This window comes from Rhinatrema bivittatum, chromosome 13 (assembly GCF_901001135.1).
Source record: "Rhinatrema bivittatum chromosome 13, aRhiBiv1.1, whole genome shotgun sequence".
Lineage (NCBI taxonomy): Eukaryota > Metazoa > Chordata > Amphibia > Gymnophiona > Rhinatrematidae > Rhinatrema > Rhinatrema bivittatum.
This window is the reverse complement of record NC_042627.1, coordinates 57217217-57241210: the sequence shown is the minus strand read 5'-3', so window position 1 is coordinate 57241210 and position 23994 is coordinate 57217217. Positions and strand designations below refer to the sequence as shown.

At 41.4% G+C, this 23994-nt stretch overlaps 1 protein-coding gene across 3 annotated transcripts in view; it reads right to left on the bottom strand.

Moving 5' to 3' along the window:
- SLC12A1 (solute carrier family 12 member 1) overlaps positions 1 to 23994 on the bottom strand; it is a 122652-nt gene that overhangs the window by 70556 nt on the left and 28102 nt on the right. The window contains exons 5-11 of one of the 3 annotated variants that reach the window (XM_029575062.1): positions 22859 to 22954; positions 20063 to 20202; positions 18846 to 18956; positions 18021 to 18132; positions 15494 to 15621; positions 13970 to 14054; positions 4608 to 4759 (exon numbers count right to left, since the gene is read on the bottom strand). In XM_029575062.1, the coding sequence (XP_029430922.1) occupies positions 4608 to 4759; positions 13970 to 14054; positions 15494 to 15621; positions 18021 to 18132; positions 18846 to 18956; positions 20063 to 20202; positions 22859 to 22954 (824 nt within the window). Of the gene's footprint in view, positions 1 to 4607; positions 4760 to 13969; positions 14055 to 15493; positions 15622 to 18020; positions 18133 to 18845; positions 18957 to 20062; positions 20203 to 21301; positions 21398 to 22255; positions 22352 to 22858; positions 22955 to 23994 lie in introns of all 3 variants that reach the window. The other 2 variants (XM_029575061.1, XM_029575060.1) reach the window with 2 other exon arrangements.

Here is a 23994-nt window from a genome sequence, read left to right as displayed (position 1 = left end):
ATCCTACGCACATCCAAGACATGAATTTCCCTAGATTGCACTGTAGAAGAAGAATTGAAACATAGGCAATTCAATTGATTGATCCAAGTAAAAAGAAGAAACCACCCTTAGCAAAAAAGATAGTACCATACAAATAGAAACTCTCTCCTCTGAAAATTGGAGAAAAGGATCCCTACATGACAAAACCTGCAATTCCAAAGTACATCACGCTTCACAAATAGCCATCAAAAGCATTGTTTTCAGCATAAACATAGAAACATAGAAACATAGAAATGACGGCAGAAGAAGACCAAACGGCCCATCCAGTCTGCCCAGCAAAGATGCCCTCCTGATTGGCTCAAAAGGGGACTTACACAAGGCCATCCACACCAAATTAAGATTCCATGGTCGAGTATCTTGAATAAAAAAGACTGTGTCCCTTGCTGGATCTTCAAGGTCAAGAAGTTAGACAATATTTCTCTATTTTTATGGCACTGGAACCACCTGTCGAACCAGGAGACATAGATCTTAAACCCCGTATCTGAATCTCACCACATTTGGATGCGATGCTAAAGAAGCACTATGTACCTTTCCTCTCTAAAGAGGACAATACCACCACTTGAACTTTAAGAAAATTCAAGGCTAACCCATTTTGCTAACCTTTCTGAAAGAAAGCCAAAATCAACAGAATTGAAGCCTGAAGTGGGAAGATCGCCGACTTTGGCACCAGCACTCAAACATCTTCCAAACATGCACATACACCAGAGAAGCTGAAGTCTTTTTAGCCTTTTTAGCTCTTTCAAGAGCAAGGGTGTGAGACAAAAGTGATCCACCTGTTCCAAGAAGATGGAACCATGATGTAACAAACCAAGAACATGACTGAGTTGTAAGGGCCCTTCTGTTGCAAAATTCACAAAATCTACAAACCATGGCAGTCAGGGCCACTCCAGAGTAACCAGAATCACTCTTCCCTCAATGCCTTTCTATGTGCCTGATTACCCTTCTTATCAGGGGCCAAAAAGGGAAGATGTAAAGTAGAAGTCCTTGAGCCCATGAGTGGGACAGAGCATCTAGATCTTCCGATCCCAGCTCTATAAATCAAGTGAAGAACCTCAGGGCCTTTGCATTCCACTTCGTCGTCATCAAATCCATCTGAGGAATCCCCTAATTGGCCCTGAGAGAAAACACTTCCTCCGCTAACTCCCATTCTCCAGGGTCCAGAGGATGCCTGCTCAGAAAATCCACCTGCATATTCTCCATCCTGCTATGTGAATCACCAACAATGCTTTCAGATGTCGCTCCACCAATGAAACAAAACCTTCACTTTCACAGAGACCATTGGGCTTTTGTTTCATCCATCTGTTTACATATGCTATTGCCATCGCATGATCCAACAATATTCTCACTGTCTTTCCTTAGGCTAAAGGCTAAAAGAACATTAAAGCTTTCTTGATAGTCCTCATTTCTATTTATTGATGGACCAAGATGCCTCCATCCTTGTACACAGGCCCTTAACCAATTTGTCCAAATCTTGTCCAAAAAGCAGTTTGCCTCAAAAGGGAATATTATCAATTATGCAGCTAGAGCAGTCTTTTAGACAAAATTGCTAATACCATATTCCTGGCCAACTTCCGAAGTAAATCATAAAAGGCATCAGCTATGCAGGCTAAGCTAGCTTCAAGCCACTCTGCCTCCTTTTCAGAAAGTGTCACCTCAGACTCAGTGACTTGAATCTGCTGCACCCAGTGCAAACAGGTTTGAGCCATGAAACTACTGCACACTGCAGCCCGAAGCACCAGGGCCGAAACCTCAAAGATCTTCTAGAGATGAAGCTCCATCTTCCAATCCTGAGAGTCTTTAAGCATTACATAGCCCTCAACTGGGATAGTGATCTTTTTAGTAACCACCAATACTAATGGTATCCACCCTAAACAACAAGAAGATACAAAGCATTCTCTGGTAGGGGACATAGCTTAACCATGGCCTTCCCACCTTCAGACCAGATTCAGGAGCATCCCACTCCTTAAAGACAAGGGTCTTAGCCATCCTATGAAAAGAAAAAGCTCTGGAGGACTCCTGAGACCCTTCAAAACTGGATCCTTTCCTTCATGATTGTATTTTATCCTGAATTCTGCCAGGATCTGAGCAATCATCGAGGGCAATTCTTCTCTTATAAAGAGATGCTCTTAGGTCATCCCCTCATCTATTAGATGTTCCCCCTCTTCCAAGGACTCCCAATCCATGCCTTCATCCCCAGGGGGATCCTCTGGAGGGACAATCTGGGAGATCCACTTTTGTCCACTATTCTCCCACCAAAGTCCAGATGTGGACCGGGTTCAATTCTCCTGCTTGTGGGGCAGGAAGGAACATTCAGCTGCCCCCTTAGGGGTGTTTCTTTGGAGAGAGCCCCTTAGCGCCAGATCTTTTCTTTAGAAAGACTGTGCATCAAAAGCACAAAATCTGCTGAAAAAGATTCCTCTGAATCCAAATCCTCAGCATATAGGCCAAGATCTCCTGTACTGTCATCCCGTGGGCTATCAGATCCCCCCAGCCACGGGTGACAACTGTGGGGGATTAGCAGGCCCCTCCCCCATTGTGGCCTGCCCCATGGAGGAAGAAGGCAATAATATGGCTGCTGTTCCCATGCTGTTCCCTTCCCTGCCATTAAAGGAATCAGGACTTTAGGACTGCTGCTTCTTTGCTGTCTATTTTCTCCCTTCTGCGGCAACCAGGGTGGCTTCCGATGACCTCTCCCCACCCCCTAAACAGCCCGCACACAAACCTGGAGTCTGCAGTTTGACTGTGATGCTCAGCGGGGCAGGCATGCTGACTGCATGCTAGTGCTCTGAAAACTACCATTGGCTGCCTCTCTCCGTCTGTGGTTCCCACACCACTCTGACCATGGCCTGCTCCATGGGCATAAGCCCTGAAGCCCTCCCTGCCTTGCAGAACCCTAAGGCTCAAAGAAAATCACCCAGCTGTCCAGCTGACTTCGGCCACTGTCTAAGTTCCTGTTTTCTTTTTTTGTTTGTTTTTTTTACTTAAAGGGACTAGACCCCCCCCCCCCCCCCAAAAAAAAAACAAAAAAAACCAAAAGAAGAAATTTCATACTTCCTTTCAGGAATCTTCACAGGAAGGCAGGAGGAAGCAGAGGGAGAGAGAGAGAGAGAGAGGGAACCCTCCTCCAGGACAGAATCCAAGAGGTCCATATTCAGCTGCTGTGTGGCTCGGCTAGTTAGCTGAATAAACGTATCCGGCTAACTTAGCCTATGTATTCAGTGTGCGGCTGCGCTACTGCATATATTCAGTTATCTTAAAGTTAGCTGAGTTATCGAGCTCAATGCTTCTGAATATTGACCTGCAAGTCACTATAGGGCCACCAATCCCCTGCTTGACCCTCCTCTAACCAGGGGGAATGGTCCTAAAACAGAACTTAGCACCCCTGGGAGCACCAAAATTTTTTTCTCCAAGTCAGATTGCAAGTTAGTCACCTCCACCATCTGCTGGAGACAGAGAATACTGAGTGACTGCAGGTGGTACTGTAACTTAAGTATCAACAGCACAGTAAAGCTTTTCTTCTCTGTCTCCATCTGCTGCTAGGCAAGAAAAATCCAATCGTCTGGACTGGTCTGAGGGATGATAAGGAATATGCACTTTGCCATGCAAGTGTAAATCAAAATGTGAAGCACAAAACAGCACCAATTTGGAATAGGATAGCAAGCTGGCAGGGGAAAAATAAGTGGCTCTCTTCCTCTTGCTGTCCTGACAGCCTGGGAGGGGGCACATAAGGGTATCTGGAGTAGGAGGGAGGTCTTATTAGGGGAATACCTGCATTGGAGATCAAGGTGGGGCCTGCATCAGGGGTTAGGTTGTGCATCTTGTGGGAGAAGATTCCCAGAAGGGGGCTGGTTGTTGGTGGCAGGAATGGGAACGCAGAGAGTAGGATGATTGTATTTGGATGGGAGCCTCCACCCCAGCTTTAAATGAGATCATACCAATTCCATGTAGCAAAGTGAACATGCTGTTTAATTATACCTTCAAACCTAAAGTTCTAATACCACTGCTCCAAATTTAGCATAGGATCGCAAATAGTGGAATAATGGCTAAGAAACTCGTTACCCACCTATTCCCATATTTTACATATGCAGTTGCACCAAAGAGAAACAAGACCAGTCTTTTTTTAGCATAATCATGTTAGTATGATTTTACTTTCTGTGATGGGGTTTGTACATCCCAGGGTATTTAATATGCGCTTAAAAACTGCAGAGTTACTACAAAGGCATCTAAAGACAGTATTTTTATTGCAGAGCTGCATGCTTTTACTGCAAAAATACTGTTAGTTTTATCACTGATGACCCATTATCAACAAAAATGATTTATAACAAATGATTAATATTATATTTTAGTTAAAACAGATTATGGATTTATTTAAAATTTTAACCACATTAACATGGAAGAAACACTGGGATCAATCAAAGAAGACTAAGCTGGATACAAGACAATGCACAGAATAGAACACATTTTCATCAGGTTTTGATTTATTCTATTTTAATGATCTTGGTGAAAAGCTGGAGAAAACATCTTGACATATTGAAAGCTTCCACGTGCTGCCAGGGACATTTGCTAACCTGGAAATTATTCATCAGTCCAAAACTGCATTTTGTAGTTCTACAACTGGAAAAATCATAGCCCAAAGCACAGGCTGCCGATCCATTACAGTTCATTCCAGCTGTAATTGTATCATTGACATTCCCAGTGGCATCACGAACAACACAAGAAGCTGTAAAAAGAATAAGATCATATTACTTTTCCTCCTATATGGAATGAGAAGAATGTTACCTCCATTCTCTAGGCCTCAGTCTGAATACAAACCAGGCATGGACATGGTTTTGTTAAAATGTATGTACAGGAACAGAGGAATCTTGGATTGTGAATTTAACCTTAAAATGAAGCAACACAATTGTGGAGCCAAAGAGAAAGTATAGTAATTGTATTTGAAAATAATCTTATTATACCTGAACCACTAAATATATTTCTTAATTTTGTGTGCAATTTGAATTTTTGGGGGGGACAACTTTCTTGATGTGACCCAGATTTACTGCCTTATTCAATTGGGTGAATTTTTAAAGGAGATGTGCATGTTTTATCTCTGGGTAATTTATCAGGAGAGACTGCACAGGGCTGTAAGACCTTGTTCTGAACTAATCACAGTCTCTTTAGTCAACCCGTTTCATCCGCTTCATCCCCTGGCCTTGTGATATTAAGAACATAAGAACATAAGAAAATGCCATACTGGGTCAGACCAAGGGTCCATCAAGCCCAGCATCCTGTTTCCAACAGTGGCCAATCCAGGCCACAAGAACCTGGCAAGTACCCAAAAACTAAGTCTATTCCGTGTTACCATTGCTAGTAAGAGCAGTGCCTTTTTTCTAAGTCTACTTAATTAATAGCAGGTAATGGACTTCTCTAAGAACTTATCCAATCCTTTTTTAAACACAGCTATATTAACTGCATTAACCACATCCTCTGGCAACAAATTCCAGAGTTTAATTGTGCGTTGAGTAAAAAAGAACTTTCTCCGATTAGTTTTAAATGTGCCCCATGCTAACTTCATGGAGTGCCCCCTAGTCTTTCTACTATCCGAAAGAGTAAATAACCGATTCACATCTACCCGTTCTAGACCTCTCATGATTTTAAACATCTCTATCATATCCCCCCTCAGCCGTCTCTTCTCCAAGCTTAAAAGTCCTAACCTCTTTAGTCTTTCCTCATAGGGGAGCCGTTCCATTCCCCTTATCATTTTGGTAGCCCTTCTCTGTACCTTCTCCATCGCAATTATATCTTTTTTGAGATGCGGCGAACAGAATTTTACACAGTAAAAATATACTACATCTACCGGTTCACCTTTATCCACATGTTTATTAACTCCTTCAAAAAGGTGAAGCAGATTTGTGAGGCAAGACTTGCCTTGGGTAAAGCCATGCTGACTTTGTTCCATTAAACCATGTCTTTCTATATGTTCTATGATTTTGATGTTTAGAACACGTTCCACTATTTTTTCTGGCACTGAAGTCAGGCTAACCGGTCTGTAGTTTCCCGGATCGCCCCTGGAGCCCTTTTTAAATATTGGGGTTACATTTGCTATCCTCCAGTCTTCAGGTACAATGGATGATTTTAATGATAGGTTACAAATTTTTACTAATAGATCTGAAATTTTGTTTTTTAGTTCCTTCAGAACTCTGGGGTGTATACCATCCGGTCCAGGTGATTTACTACTCTTCAGTTTGTCAGTCAGATCTACCACATCTTCTAGGTTCATCGTGATTTGATTCAGTCCATCTGAACCATTACTCATGAAAACCTTCTCCATTACGGGTACCTCCCCAACATTCTCTTCAGTAAACACCGAAGCAAAGAAATAATTTAATCTTTCTGCGATGGCCTTATCTTCTCTGAGTGCCCCTTTAACCCCTCGATCATCTAATGGTTCAACTGACTCTCTCACAGGCTTTCTGCTTCGGATATATTTTTAAAAGTTTTTACTGTGAGTTTTTGCCTCTATAGCCAACTTCTTTTCAAATTCTCTCTTAGCCTGTCTTATCAATGTCTTACATTTAACTTGCCAGCATTTATCCTTTATCCTATTTTCTTCTGTTGGATCCTTCTTCCAATTTTTGAATGAAGATCTTTTGGCTAAAATAGCTTCTTTCACCTCCCCTTTTAACCATGCCGGTAATCATTTTGCCTTCTTTCCACCTTTCTTAATGTGTGGAATACATCTGGACTGTACTTCTAGAATGGTATTTTTTAACAATGACCACACCTTTTGGACATTTTTTACTTTTGTAGCTGCTCCTTTCAGTTTTTTTCTAACAATTTTTCTCATTTTATCAAAGTTTCCCTTTTGAAAGTTTAGCACGAGAGCCTTGGATTTGCACACTGTTCCTCTTCCAGTCATTAAATCAAATTTGATCATATTATGATCACTATTGCCAAGCAGCTCCACCACCGTTACCTCTCTCACCAAGTCCTGTGCTCCACTGAGAATTAGATCTAAAATTGCTCCCTCTCTCGTCGGTTCCTGAACCAATTGCTCCATAAAGCTATCATTTATTCCATCCAGGAACGTTATCTCTCTAGCGCAGGGGTGGGCACTTCCGGTCCTCGAGGGCCACAAACCAGTCTGGTTTTCAGGATATCCCTAATGAATATGCATGAGAGAGATTTGCATGCACTCTGCCTCAGTTGTATGCAAATCTATGTCATGCATATTCATTAGGATATCCTAAAACCTCGACAGGTTTGTGGACCTCGAGGACTGGAATTGCCCACCCCTGCTCTAGCGTGTCCTGATGATACATTTACCCAGTCAATATTGGGGTAATTGAAGTCTCCCATTATTACTGCATTACCAATTTGGTTAGCTTCCCTAATTTCTCTTAGCATTTCACTGTCCATCTCACCATCTTGACCAGGTGGACGGTAGTATACTCCTATCACTATAGTCTTCCCGACATACAAGGGATTTCTACCCATAAAGATTCAATTTTGTATTTAGTCTCATGCAGAATGTTTATCCTGTTGGACTCTATGCCATCCCGGACATAAAGCACCACACCTCCTCCCGGGTGCTCCTCTCTGTCATTGCGATATAATTTGTACCATGTTATAGCACTGTCCCATTTGTTATCCTCTTTCCACCATGTCTCTGAGATGCCAATTAAGTCTATGTCATCATTCACTGCTATACATTCTAATTCTCCCATCTTACTTCTTAGACTTCTGGCATTAGCATACAAACATTTCAAAGTTTGTTTTTTGTTTGTATTTTCATTCTGCTTTTTAATTGATAGGGATAAGTTAGAATTTTTTAGCTCAGGTGAGTTTTTAGATACAGGCACTTGGACTATTTTTCTAATTATTAGAACCTCACTGTCGGGATGCCCTAATTCTAATGCATCATGAGTACCCTTTGAAGATACCTCTCTCCGAACCATGCGCTGCTGAGCGACTGTCAGCTTTCCCCTTTGTTCTAGTTTAAAAGCTGCTCTATCTCCTTTTTAAAGGTTAGCGCCAGCAGTCTGGTTCCACCCTGGTTAAGGTGGAGCCCATCCCTTCGGAAGAGACTCCCCCTTCCCCAAAAGGTTCCCCAGTTCCTAACAAAACTGAATCCCTCTTCCTTGCACCATCGTCTCATCCATGCATTGAGACTCCGGAGCTCTGCCTGCCTCTGGTGACCTGCACGTGGAACAGGGAGCATTTCAGAGAATGCTACCCTGGAGATTCTGGATTTAAGCTTTCTACCTAAGAGCCTAAATTTGGCTTCCAGAACCTCCCTCCCTCATTTTCCTATGTCGTTGGTGTCCACATGTACCACGACAGCCGGCTCCTCCCCAGCACTGTCTAAAATCCTATCTAGGTGATGCGTGAGGTCCGCCACCTTCGCACCAGGTAGGCATGTTACCAGGTGATCCTCACGCCCACCAGCCACCCAGCTATCTACATTCCTAATAATTGAATCACCAACTAACAGATTGAGCATTAATTAATTCCTAATTAATGCTCAATCTGTTAGAAGCAGGACAGCAATATACTGTACTTTGGTTTATTAAATGACAAACAAATAGAACTTTTTGGCATAACTGAATCCTAGCTTTTGGATCCTGAGCAGATTTTGCTAACCTACGGGGTTATTTTCCAACCCGCGAAAGGCCATTATTGCGGCGGTAGCATTCAAATTAAGTGTAGGGGAGGAGTTAGGGAGGAGATTAGGGAAATAGGCCGGCGGCACCGCTGCCGGCGATAATGTTTAGAATATTATTGCCGGCAATAGCACCGCCTTTTATGGTGGCACTATGCCCGCAAAAGTGTGCAGCATGGCCATACTGTTGGCAGGCGAAACTGCACCGCCATGGTGCGGCCAGCTGCAGGCTATCGCCCAATCGCCCCCTTCTTTGCCCCCCCCCCCCACCCCCTTTTACTGCCGCGTTCATCATTCCGCAAGGAATGATGAGTCCTGGCCCTAGCTATGTCCGCCCAATTATACCACCTTTTCTAAACCTCGGCCTCTAAGATGGGGTGGTAGTCTATTGATTATAGCAAAGAAAATGCTTGCATTGCCTGCTATAGATCTTGAAATCTCTGGAGGATCTGAAGTGTTTCATGTAGGTAATAAATTCTTTGGCACCTGCCTATTTTATTGTCGTCCGGATCTTTTTTTGCTAACTACTCCTCTGCTACTGAATCTTTAATGGAAGTCAAAATTGAATTAAGCATGGTTATTGTCATGGATGATTTTAACCTGCACATGGATAAGCTAACACTCCCTGTATCTTGTGCTAATTTTTTTTTTTAGGCTATGGCGGCTCTAGGATGGATCCAACTTGTCCATGGCCCCATTCACCACCATGAACAATCATTAGATCTAATTTTTCTGAGTCGGAGGTTTATCTCCAATTTTGACCCCACAATAAATATAGAGGAGATTCCATGTAGTGATCATCTTTGATATCAATAACTACCTTGTTGAACATTATGTGATTTTAATATCAAGTAACCATGTGCAGTTTTTTTTTTAAAACAAGGTCACATTGATTTAGAGCACTTACATAGCATCTGGATTCCTCAAATGACTTTTGCTACCGTAAGTAACATCACAGAAGTGGCCAGGCTCTGGCATGAATCTCTCCAGTCTGCAGTGGACACAACTGCCCCCTTAAAGGCGATTACATTTAAAAGATCTAATGAGGTTCCTTGGTTCTTGCAAGAGCTTTGATCTGCGAAAACTCTATTGAGATGGGTTGAACAACAATGGCACATATTTCATAAAGCCGAATTCATATTGGCTTACACCCAGGCCTTAAAGACTTATCAAGCTAGTGTTAATGAGGCAAACAAAGTCATTTATTTTTCGAAAATCCTCAAAAAGGGTGATAATAAACCACTTGAATTATTCTGCATTGTATCAAATCTTACTAACGGGCCAAACAAAATGATATCACAGCAATTAGGCGCAAATAGTGATGCCGTGAAGCTTTTGCTAACTACTTTCACAGGAAAATCAAAGCCATAATTATAAAGCTTAGCTCAAGTTCTACATCATTTTTTTTGCCTTACTGAAGATCCAGTAGCTAAAAGGAGAGTTTGTATCAAAGCAAGTAGTTTTAAATATAATATGGTCTAGGAATTTATCTAATTGTCCTTTAAATCTTTGCAATACTGCAGTAATGAAAGCTTTAGCTAATGGGATATGTGCACCACTGTCTAAAATAGTTAGTATGGCTTTGACCGAAGGAGATATGTCAGCCTCTTTAAAAACAGCCTCACTTTGCCCATTGTTAAAGAAACCACAATTGGATTAAACTAACCCTGCCAATTTCTATCTTATTACCTCTATTCCTTTTATTGCTAAGTAATAGATTCCACTGTATTCAAGCAACTATATTATTTTTTTGAGATACATAACTTGCAATAGTGCAGTTAGTGTAGCTGGGTTCAAAAAAGGTTTGGATAAGTTCTTGAAGGAGAAGTCCATTAACGGCTATTAATCAAGTTTACTTAGGGAATAGCCACTGCTATTAATTGCATCAGTAGCATAGGATCTTCTTAGTGTTTGGGTAATTGTTGGCCTGGTTTGGCCTCTGTTGGAAACAGGATGCTGGGCTCGATGGACCCTTGGTCTGACCCAGCATGGCAATTTCTTATGTTCTAATACTTTCCCATTTTGATTTCAACCCAAACAGCACAGAACCTCAATGTTTTTCATCACGGTTTGATACTGATTCAGAATCTATTTTTGTTTTACTTGATATATCAATGGCCTTTGACACCTTTGACCATAACATTTTGATAAAACATTTAGTTGAGATTGGTATTTCAAGAACAGTGCTAGTCTGGTTCTGGTCGTATCTGTCAAACAGATCACAAGTCAGATATAACACCCCCACATCAAGCTGGTTCCCGTCAGAAACAGGAGTACCGCAGAGTTCGGCTTTGTCCATCATACTTTTCAGCATATGTCTATCTATATCTGATGTGCAAGTTTCTTGCCAGCCTGGGGATCCAACACAGAATTTAAGCGGATGACATCCAATTTATTTTCCCCTTGAACTCTGATTCTAAGACCACTGTTGGACTCATTACCATTTTCATTAAGGCCATTTTGATCTGGCTGTGAAGTAATAAACTTGCATTAAATTTAGAAAAGACCAAAATTATCACAGTTGGTTACAGTGTGTCTTCTAATTTTCCTAACACTTTGACATTCAGAGGAGTTCAGATCCTGATTTCCAATGATTTCTGCAGTTCTCTGGCAGATATCTTTGACTCTGTGCTATCTTTTAAACCCCATAGTAAAGTGATGCTGAACAGCTTGCTCTATAAATTTCAAACGTTGCATAGAATAAAAACTTTTCTGAACCCAACTGATTTTCAATCTGTTTTGCAAGCAATGCTTCTGCCAGCCCTGGATTACAGTAATGTGATTTATCTAGGTCTCCCATTAACAACAATTTGAGCGCTACAAGTAATCCAAAACTCAGCAGCTTGTCAGCATGATTATATCACTCCTATACTTTATTTCCTGCATTGGCTCCCAGGTCAGTTCCGGATTCTGTTTAAAAGTAGTATCTCTCATTCATAAGGCCTTAAATAACGAAGCTCCACACTGTATAAGCTCCCTATTAAAGGAGCTTAAGATCTTCCAAAAAATATTTGCAAGACATTCCTATTGTGCAGCAAGTCAGACCTGCAGAGTCCAGAGTCAAGATGTTTGCTGCCGCTGGTATAATCGCTTGGAATAATCTACCAGAGCCCCTGCAGCTGGAAGCATGCTTTAAAACTTTCAAGAAATTGTTAAACACTCATTTATTTGAGAAGGCATTTTTATAAAGATTGCAGACAGTCATTTGTGTCTATTCAGGCTATATATGCATTTTTGTAAAGTGTTGTTTTATGTTATTTTATGAATGTAATTTTGTAAGCTGCTTAGACTCTAACGGGGTTATTTTCCAACCCACGAAAGGCCATTGTCGTGTGCGCTAGGGCCTTATCGCGGTGGTAGCATTCAAATTAGGTGGAGGGGAGGAGTCGGGGAGTAGTTAGGGAGGGGATTAGGGAAATAGGCCGGCAGCACCGCTGCTGGCGATAATGTTTAGAACATTATTGCCGGCAGTAGTGCGGGAAATAGCACCACCTTTTACAGTGGCGCTATGCCCGCGATTGTGTGCAGCATGGCCACACCTCGACAGGCGAAACCGCACCACCGTGGTGCGGCCGGCTGCAGGCTATCGCCGGACCACCCCCTTCTTCGCCCCCCCCCACCCCCCTTTACCGCCGCGTTCATCATTCCACAAGGAATGATGAATCCTGGCCTAAGATAGGTGGCATATAAATGTTTTAAACATTAAAATCATGAGTGGAGGGAAACAGGTAAAAGTGAATAGGTTATTTACTCATTTTAAAAATACAAAGACTAGGTGACACTCACTGATGTTTCCAAGTAGCACTTTTAAACAAATCTGTGAAAACATGTTTTCACTCAGCACACTATTTTTTCACTAAGCTCTATAATTCATTGCCAGTGGATGTGGTAAAGGCAGTTAGCAAAGCTGAGTTTAAAAAATGTTTGGCCGAGTTCTTGGAGGATAAATCCATAATCCATTATTAACCAGGAAGACTTCAGATATTGCCCTTGTCTCCACCACCTCCACAGGGAGGCTGCTGCATATGTGGCAGACTCTCCTGGTCTGGCTACTAGATGCCACTATCCCTGTCCTTAACCCTTTTACAAGGGAGACATCCCTACCCTTTAGTCCCTCCCACCAGGAGGCTCTGGATTGGATGTCTCAGTGCTATTTAGCTCAGCCATGTTACCACTCGGGGAGTTCAGTTGCAGAGAGCAGTCAGAGAGTGAAGATGTATTTATTTCAAACTCTGGTAGGGTCTCCCAGCCTTGCCCAAAGGAGTATTCTTTTAGGAGAGATACCTCATAGTGCCATCCCTGCCATTATAAGTTACAGTGAGATAGATGGTTGAGCCTGATACCCTTTGGGGCAAAAGGACCAGAGGACCAAAGACCTGTGAGCCTACTCCAAACCCTAGGCAGGCAAGCACCAGTGATGGATCCTGATGGATCCTGCTGCAAGAGATTCTGAAGGCTAGAAGAGTCCTATATTTGGAAGGAACTCTGTTCACTCTGTGTTTTTGGGGAAGGTCATTCTTGTTGGCCGTATTCAAAGGACAGGGGCTGAAGACCAGTGATCCCATTCACAACCTGAATTCCAGCTTAACAAGATAGGTCCAGTTAAAGCTTTAAGTTAGGTGGGGAGGTTCTAGATCCTCCTTCCCTGCTGGGCTTGCAGTGCTATGGTAAAGCCTGATCCTGCTGATGTTTCCCTAAGAGAAATCCCCAAGAAAGAGGAACAATCCAAGGACAAAGGAACAACTGAACTAAAGGAAGGAAGAACTTGAATCAGGAGATCCCATCTGGATTTTCACCCATCAAGGGACCAGGTCAGGCTGGGTGTCCGAGGAAAGAAGATGACTAAAGCTTGGATTTTTGCAATGCAGAGGGGACCCTATCATTAGGACTCCAAGGGAACAGCTGCTAGGAGAGTTTGCACATTTAAAATCACCATGGGCTCTACCCAGATGGCTGTAATAAGGACACCTACCTACCAAGGAGAGAATCCTGTACCAACAGTCAGATGCCCCCCCATCCCCCCCCCAGTAAAAAGTATCCCTCCCCCCAGGGATTGAGAGTCGGCGTGGGATGTGAAATGTTAACCAGAGCAGCCCCGAATAGATAAATTACTTATGTGCTCTGAAGGGAGTTACTACTTCCTAAAAAAAGGGGTTGCACAAACATAGCTTGCATGACTGCCTTGCTTTAGAGCACATGGGTGGGATAAAATGAATTCCATTTTGCCAATTATTTGAGAGCCAAGGATAAAATCAGCTTATATTAATTAATCATAATAACACTACTCACCTGCGCATATAGCAACTCCTAGGTAGGCAACAGTTGTAATGAAAATAGCTAACATTGTTCCTTTTGGGATAGCTCCTTGTGGATCCTTAAAGAGAGAAATAAGAACAGAAGAAAGCACAAAGGAAATATATGGAAGTAAATCAGAAGGTGCATAGACCTGCCCACTGTTTGACCAGGTATCTGAAGCTATAATAATATTTGAAAACACAGAGAGCCCGATATTCAGCTGGCCTCATGTGGACAAAATTAACTGGAAAATTTTGATTATTCAGCCCAAATAAGTTGCTCAGTTAACCTTAGGTCTGCTTTTTGAGGTACCAGAGGTAATTTTGGCCAGCACTAAATAACAGCGCTGACTGGCCAAGGTTTAATTTAACCCTGGGAAAGTGTCTGGCTACTTCTGTGGGGGCTACAATCTGCCTGGATAAAATGTAACCAGTCAGTAGGAGAGAAGTTTAAAACAGTGAGGTTTGTCCAGCTTACTTGCAAAGTTAACAGGGCAAAGCCTTTGAATATCACCCACTGTTACTGTATCTTTGGACCCACTTAGGGGCTGATTCACAAAAGCCACACAAGCACCCACGTAAGAAGTTTTTTTTTAATGGGGAAGAACTGTGCTCTTTTATGTCTGATTCACTAAAACTGTGTGCAACTTATAACACGGGTAGCCGTTTCCCCTTCCCCATGGGCTTCTCCAAAGTCAATAACCAGTCAGATTTTGGAAGTTGAGAGACCACAGCCTTATTTTCCGCAACCATTTCCTCTTTGGATAGCTGAACCATAAACCTATGTCTCACAGATGACTGCCTGCCATCTTTCAGGGTCATTCATCAAAATGCGTTAGGCCAGAACACATGCCTCATTTATCATGGCGCATGACACGAATGCAAATTTTGAAAATGTATTCAAAGGGGAAGAGTTGGGATGTGGGTTTAAGAAAATGAGGGGCTATTGACACAGTGTGCGATAGCGTATCGCGTGTTATCAATGCCAGAAATAACTATGCCTTTTTTCCTGGCATCAAGCTGTGCGATATGCCCAAAATGGAATTTGCAATAAATACTGTGAATTCTGTTTTGGAGAGGGAGAGGGAGCGGGAGCAGGAGAGGGAGAGAGCCTCTAGGGTGACCTGTATAATTGTCATCTATATATACTACTATAAGAGGGTAATCTAGTAACTCGAGGTGAGGTTTTGGTGGTGGTCTAGGGTTTTGGGGCCAGTTTTACATGCACAGTCAGATGTACAAACAGCACAGTAAAGACTGGATGTGAAGACTGGATGTGATTTGAAGTGAGGAAAGTCACACAAAGATGAGATTTCTACAGTGTTCTTTCGCCCTAGCTTGATGCATCTCTACCTTGGGTACTATCAAGCTAGGACGAGAGAACATGGTAGAAATCTCATCCAAATCACATCCAGTCTTCACTGATGTGTACTGTGCTGTTTGTATATATGCTTCACGTTTGATATCTTGAACAGAAGCAATGCTGCAAAGTTAAACAATTTTGTGAACAACATAATACCTGCAAGTCTCCAGAGATATTTGCCCCTGCAAGGATGCCTGTAGCTGCTGGAAAGAAAATGGCAAAAACAGAAAAGAAACCTTCCCCGTCTCTAAACTCTGGTCCAAAATTTTCTGCAAATACTACAGCTAAAAATGAAAAAGAAAACGGCACAAGTTAATAACCCACAAGCCCAAACATGAGGTGAGACAGCCAACCATCAATATGGATTCACAGTCAAAGGAGAGGATGGCAAATAGTTGATGCCCACAAGTCAGGTTGAAAAAGGAAGATGTATTACTTCTTAGCATCTGTCAGCGTGACAGCATTATTTCAAACACAATCACTGGTTCCCCATCATGGGCCGCATTTCACAGTAACTGCATCAAGAGGGACCTAAAGTCGGTATAACAAAAGTAAATGGAATCATATATTGCATTTTGCCGATTTTATTATGTGTGTTTATTTTTATCCACTATGATTTTTGGATTAGCGAACTACAAATGTTTTAAATAAATAAAATAAATATATAAATAAAAAAGGACATCTTATCCAGTCAGAAACACAACACAGACAGAAATTAAGCAGTAAAACAAAAACGCTTACCACAACTTCAAATCTTATGGTGACAGGATTGAATGGCACGTCAAAGAGGAATTTCCAGTGTGTCTAGTTAAATAACATACAAACCATGCCAAAAGGAGGGTCAGAGGATCCAGGCACAGCGGCCACTTACTGTTGTGCGATGGATCACATGCCGCAGCCCAGGGCTGAAGTAAGTTTTGAAATAAAAAAAAGAAGACAAAAAAGGAGGGGAGGGGAAGGGCAGGGGAGGTAGGGGAAGGGAAGGTGGGATAGGGGGTAGGGAACGGGGGAAGGCAGCACAGCTCGGAGTGAGCTCGGCGCGTGCAAGGTGCACAATTGTGCACCCTCTTGCATGCGCCGACCCCGGATTTTATAGCACGCGCACATGCTGCTTTGAAAATCTACCCCAATGTAGATTTTGTTCGCGATTAGTGCAAAAGTGCCATAGGTGGAAAAACTGGCCCATGGGAATATTGTTGCGTAATGAGCATGGGTGACAACTATCATAGGAGAGAAGGGTGTTCTTATTGATCGGTTTCCGTAAATTTGTGGTGAAAAAACGACTGTTAATAAAGGAAACCTGAATGTCAAGAAGAGAGTCTTTAGAAGGGTGAACTACTGCTGAAAAGCGAAGAATGGGATTCTGATCGTTCAACCAATCAAAAAACATATAAAACTGGATCTCTGAACCATCCCAAATTAAAAATACATCATTGATATACCTAAGCCAGGTTTCAATAAATGGTCAGTAAATAGATGGGTACAAAATCAGAGTTTCAAAACTGGACACATAGAGGCAAATAATGTCAGGGGCCATCGTGGCCCCCATTGCTTGGTACAAGTTGTTGTTGAAAGAAAAATGTTTTGGGTAAGAACTAGCCAAGTAATTTGGATAAGAAAAGGTACCATAGGTTGAGGAAGGGCAGGGCAATTCAGAAGGGAAGTTTGTACATTTCAATGGGGGATGTTTGAGTAAAAAGATTCTGTCCAGTGTTACCAGCAGATATCAGGACGAGCATAGTCAATAAGTGTAATGAAATGTCCGGAGTCACGTATATAAAATCATGCCAAACATACCAGAGGTTTCAAAAATATGTCCACGAAACAGGATAAAGGTTCAAGCAAAGAGTTAATGCCTGATACAGCAGGGGTTCCAAGTGGGTTTGAAAGGGACTGATATATCCTGTGGACATCGCTATTTGCCATCCTCTCCTTTGACTGTAAATTAATAACCCTACATTGATGTCTGAGGTAAACAGGCACAGTGCAATGGATTAAGCCTTTGAGATTTGGATTTGAATTTGACCTACATTTCAAGGATACTGAATTTAGATGGTCTCCATCTATGTCCTGATGCATCTCTATCATGAAGAGGGTAATTTTCAAAGCCACCTGCCTGGGTAAATACTAATTTACCTGGGGGAACTGACTTGTCTGAAAACTGTGCTCCTCTACACAGCTCCCCAGGCTTCCACAGTGTGCAAACATTTAGTCCATTTATAAAGAGGCATTTGTGGGAGAGTGTTAAGGTCAGGGAGGAAAACCAGGGTGGGTACAGGGAATTTTCAAAAGCAAGTGCACTGTTCTGCCCTCTCTCTCCTTCAGCCCCCTCCAAAAATAGCCTGTGTCCGTTATGCTAATGTTAAAAGAGAAATGAACTGGGTAGTTTCCTTTTGAAAATTAGCTACAAAGTTTACATGGTAAAAATAGCCATGTACTGTGCAACTATGCCAGCTACTCAAAATTGCCTCATAACACACCACAACATTTCACAGCGATTGATCATGCCTGTATGGTGCCAGATTGTTAACAGTTTTGACCATCTCTCATTTTCATGATTATGAAACTTTAAAGGGAAATCTCATCTTTTATGAATTTTTGTGCCCATGGAGATGCTGTTGAAGATAGAACCTATTCATTTATGTAAAACATATAATAATATTTTTGTCCTTGAAGAACTTACCCTGGTAATTAAAAAATCCTCTAGACCTCTTTTCATTGTTGCTTGGAATGACAGTTCCGATGAAAAAGTTTACAATTGCAATCAGAAGTATAACTAAAAGCATCACTTGAGCCTGTGAATAAAACAGAGAGAGCTCACTCACGGACGTCTTTATTTTGCAAACGGTCACAACAGATTTGTTTTTTGGTTTTTGAAGTATCCAATGTATAAGCATTGTAGCAACAGACGATAAGATCACCAATGCAGTGAACATCAGAAGGGCAAGTCCAGCAGTACTTTTATATTTTGTAACTTCATGAGAAGTTTTCAGTGCAGGAAATGGCCACACACTCAAGCTGCTGCTACATAAACCATTCAGCTTAGTTTGTATAAGCTTCACTATAACTTATGGAAGAGTTTTCCTTTTGGTCAAATTTGCCCCACATCTGCTTAACTGGGAAAGAACTAGGGAGATCTTCATGTCAGAAAGAGAGAGAGAGAGGACAGGGTGTCCTACTCTAACACAGATACATAGATCATGATGGTAGATAAAGATTGCAAAGCCTATCTAACATGTCCACCGCTCCTTTTTACTGCAATACCAACAGACTTTCCTTGGGTCTCTAGCATTACCCTTGCTTCCCCACTGCCAAGGACTGCATCCTTCCTACCAAATGCTAGCCCCAAGGATTGTTCTTTGCCTTCCTACAAGAAAGATGGCATACTAATTCACTAGTACAGGGCTGGAAAAATAACATTGTCTTATTATTCAAGGAAGATCACCACACAATCTGAGCGTCTTTGGTCAACTTTGTGTAAGCTCTACATTGTAATATTAATATTTACCTTAGCTTCCCATTCCATCCCGGCCACAGATATGCCCAAAAGCAACACCACAGTGATGGCGCCCACAATTCTAATGTCATTTACTTCATCCACCATTATTGCATTACTGTCCTAAAAGAAGAAATGACATGTTATTGGGAGAGGTGTGTAAGAAAGCAAACTGCACTAATGGAGAAACAGTGGGGAATTACATTCTTTCAAACTTTCACAGCCATTTATCAATTCATTAGCAGCACAGAGAGGTTAAATTGGTGGATGACTCTTTATGTCAAAGATTCCTTCATTCAGGGAATTTCCATAGGATTTATCCATTACAGTCCTTTTGTAAATTCAAACCATGTTTAAAACTCATCACATATCATGGGAGGTCTGGCTGAAAGGTTAGACTGGTAGCCCAACCAGTCAGCTGGAGGATATTTATGGTGCATAGAATAGTTACAAAATGGTTTTGAATGTGTTTGTATTAGATATATTCAGTTCAATTTCATCTGAATTTACCACTACCTTAATCATTACTTATATATACAGGGCCAGGTTTTTAACCTACGCGCGGGCGTAGATTTGTGCGCGCAACCCGGCATGCACAAATCTACGCCTGATTTTATAACATGCGCGCGCACTCGCGCGCATGTTATAAAATCTGGGGTCGGCGCACGCAAGGGGGTGCACACTTGTGCACCTTGCGCGCGCTGAGTCCTAGGGGAGCCCCGATGGCTTTCCCCGTTTCTTCCGAGGCCGCTCCGAAATCTGAGCGGCCTCTGAGGGAACTTTCCTTTCGCCCCCCCCCCCCACCTTTCTCTTCCTTCCCCTATCTAAACTGCCCCCCAGCCCTACCTAAATCCCCCCCCCACCTTTATTATTTAAGTTGCGCTTGCCTCCAGGAAGGCGTAGGTTGCGCACGCCGCCCAAGTGCCGGCGTGCGATCCCCCGGCCTAGCAGGCCTTCGGAGGCCTCTGGCCATGCCCCCACCCCAGACTGCCCATGCCCCACCTCTTTTTCCAAGCTCCGGGACATACACGCGTCCCAGGGCTTGTGCGCGTCGCCGAGCCTATGCAAAATAGGCTCGGTGCGCGCAGGAGGGGTTTAAAAGAGTTACGCGCGTAATATACACGCGTAACCCTTTTAAAATCTGCCCCACAGTATAAGGTATAGTACCATTGAACCAAATAAAAATGTTGTGTTTTTATGTGTGTGCACATATGTTTCTTAATGCTCACCTTAAGTAACTCCACAACAGTTTCAGAGAACCCCACAACATACATTGCCACTGCCACAGCATTAGCAAAGGCAAAGATAAGCCCTATGGATCCACCAAATTCAGGCCCCAGACTTCTTGAGATGAGGTAGTACGCTCCACCTGTAGACGGGAAAGTTATTATTGTTTCCATACGATAAAGATAAATATTCTACAACAAGATGACAGTGTGCACTAGGTAAATCTATACCTCATGCATCACTTTGAAAATATGAAAATGCCTGATGTAAATTTATAGAAAGTTCAGTAGGAGGGATGTGGGCAAAGTGTGATCCAGTGGTGAAAGTAGTAAAATATGAGTCCTGTTGTACTATGTGTAAATGTAGTCATTACTTTATCTCCATATATTTCAATGCTAAATATTAGATAACAATAATAATAATATTTATTTTTAACTTTGGAAGTTTTCAGTACAGATCAGATAGGGATGCCAGCTTGTTCTAATCCTAGTTTTATTCTACTATATGCATAGGTAAGCAATTCTGATTTCCCAAGAAAAGCAGTAAAACTATATCTCCAGGAACACAGGGGTAAAAGAAGATGGCAATTCTGAGATCAGGAATCAAAATTTGGTGACTGCATGTGTGCATACGGTTTATCTACAATATTATTTATAAGTAGTGCACCATTTCTAGGACACTTTCACAGGAATTGTGAAAATTCTAATTGTAATCTTCATAGCTTGTGATACCTTGCAAAGGGCTGACAAAAAAAAGGAAGGCCATGAGGTCGTGAAAACTCATTATACTGGTCTTTATAAGACTACATTATGAAATGTCAGTAGTCTCCAGGACCAATCTGGCTTCTAGAACTCTATAGCACAATCTCATTGGAAATTAGGCTTTCCTTTGAAGGGAATCGTTGTGGTGATTTCACTAGAAATCTTCACCTTACTGTAGTAAGCCCAATACATGGTGCTTATTACTTTATATGAATGGCAGAAGTATTCATTATAAACAATTTAGAAATCTAAATGTTGTTAACATGAACATTCCACTTTTTCTTGTATGCATAAGGAGTCAGCAGTCAAAATATAAATAACATACTACCAATATCTACTGAAGCCTCCACCCTAAACTAATAAACATTTTCCTATCACTACTTTTATCTTTAAAGAAAGAATTCCTAAATTGGTTATGCAAATGAGAGTATTTAAAAAAAAAAAAACCAAAAAAAAAAAACTTGAATTAACTGTACTTACCTCCCCTTACTACTCCATTTGTGCAAATAGCAGACATAGAGATACCTGTTAACGTGGTTACTACCACACTCAGGCAGATGACAATGATTCCAAGACCTGAAAAACCCCAAAAAAGACTTGAAGTCCCACCTGTATTGTGTAATTAATGCATCAGAGCACAAGTTCTGCCACGTGACATCAGTAGAATCCATTTGTGTGACAGCTGTACTGGAACCACCTGAAATGTACTAAACTTTTGACTTGACCAATGTACAGTACCTGTAATCCTCAACGTATTAGGACTTAGTCGGCCGCTGTGTATAACCTGAAATGTACTCAAAAATTATTCTTCAACTACCTACTTTGAACCACCTGAAATGTACTAAATACTTGAATAGCCAATGCAGCATCTAAAATGCTCCAGTCTTTTGGAATAGCCCAGTCCACACAGTCCACACAGTATCTGAACTGGATCATATTTCCTGCAAGACCAGACATGCACCAGACTAAAAAGTAAAATGATTTGATCAAGAGCCAGGAGTGAAGTTTATGTCGTTATTCATCTATTGATTTTCATCAGGTTTTGACTTGTAGGCATGGCTAGTATCTCGATGGTCATCATATTCCGTCTGTCCAAGCGACTTCCAGCTGAAACGTTCTGAATAAAGCTTATTAAATATAAGAAAAACAAGTCAGCTCCAAGGAAAACTGAATCCATTTCTTCTCCAGTCTTAAGGAGGGCCTTTCTACTTTATGGTTGGTGATTTACTGACACAGACATATCACAGACATAATCAAGCCACTGATAGAAAATAGAATTACATCACCTGCTAGCTTCTTCTTGCCCAGTTAGCATTCTGTAAATGTTCCTACTTTACTAACTAAGACCTCTTGCTCAGGAGAAAAATAAGAAACAGCAAACGTATGCCTAACCCATTATAGTCTTGATGGCATAAGAAAACCTGAAGATTTTACCTCCACGGACAAACCCGTTAGTGGCTATTGCTGAAGTTGACAACCCAGTAATTGAGGTTACCATGGTGGCAAGAAGAATTATGATAACTCCCAAACCTGTCAGTGATGAAAAAATAAATGTTATATTTTACTTGTGCTCCATATTGCTGCAAATTGCCTTTCATTTAAGCTGAAATACAAATTCAAGCCGACATCCAAGCTTTGAACAGAGTAGCCAGACTGATCTGTGCTGCAAAGAAATGACTGCAGCTCTAATATAATGTGAAGACTGTGTCAGGTGAGTCCTCCTTATCAGTGGTCCAGCAACTTTTGAAATGGAGTGGCCTGGAATATAATGTCCTAAAAAAAAATCCTTTGGAATAAAATGCAAAATAGTTTACGTTGTTAGTTCTTCATGACATCCAGAGTGAGGATTCTTCATGATATACCTGTGCTGAATTAATCTGAGGTATAGTCTCATGTCATTTCTGTTGTCCATGCTACTGTGCTGAAAAAAAAAAATCTATTCAACCATGATTACCTTGAGACAACAGTCAGCATAATTTTATGAGCTTGCACTGACTTGAAGGACCAAATGCTCCTTCCTGCCTCACATTTCATTACCTCCTCTGACATATCCATTTGTGGCAATAGCAGAGGTGGATAAACCAGTTACAGCAGTCACTGTCACAGCTAACCCGATGATAATGACACCGAGACCTCAGGTAAGGAAATAAAAACATAAGGTTTGTTAAATAGTGCAGCACAGTGTTTCAAGAAAATATTCAAAATTCTTAAATGTTATCTTAGATTGCACAGTATTGTCTCCACCAACCACTCCAGGACCATTACTAATTTACAATTCAAAAATTAAAATCTAAAAGTGAAGGCAAATTCCTAGACAGCAACAAATGTTGACCATTATCTCAAGAATACTTGAAATGCTCTGATTGGAAAACTGGAAAGTGTTGTTGGCTAAGCACGAGTATATGTTCCAGGAAATGGACTTGGGCTCATTTGTCACTGAATTTATTTCAGATTTGACATCTGCTGCTTAAGATGAACATAGTAGGTGGTGGATGTCAACATAGATCTACACTTAAAACAATCATGGCAGGCAAGCACACTTGACTATGAAGGATTGCTCCTTTTGAGGATATGATGACCTTAAGAACCAGCAATCTGCATCATTTTCCCTTCTTTTCAATCCTAGTTGAGCTCCTCTCTTATCACAATTAAATATCCCCTATGCTCCTCCCCTATGCTCTTGAATTCCAGTATTGTTTTTGCATTATGCAATTCCACACACTTTGAAAGCATTGGCTTCATAAATATCAGAATTCATACATTAAAACTATCTAAAATTACAACTATCTCAATTCGCAGTGAAATCAGCAGGGATGAGGGCTATGTGCTACGTTGGATCTATAACAGTGGAACTCATTCTTCCTATATCTACATGCATATTTTTCTAGTCTAAAATACACAAAGATGCACAATTCTCAGAATATTTTCCTTTGTGGGATACTGAACGACAAAAGAAAACTTCAGGGTGCTCTTCAGTCTGAAATTAGGGGGATTTTTTTTTTTTTTAATCTCAAAAGACTTTATTAATTATTAAAACCATAAACAAAAGGCATAAGGAAAATCAAGTCCACACCACCAAGAAAGAACAACTGTCAATGGACATTAGCTAGTCATAAGAACATAAGAAGTGGCGTTATCTCGTAGCAATAGTTAACCAACACAAAGAAAAAGAA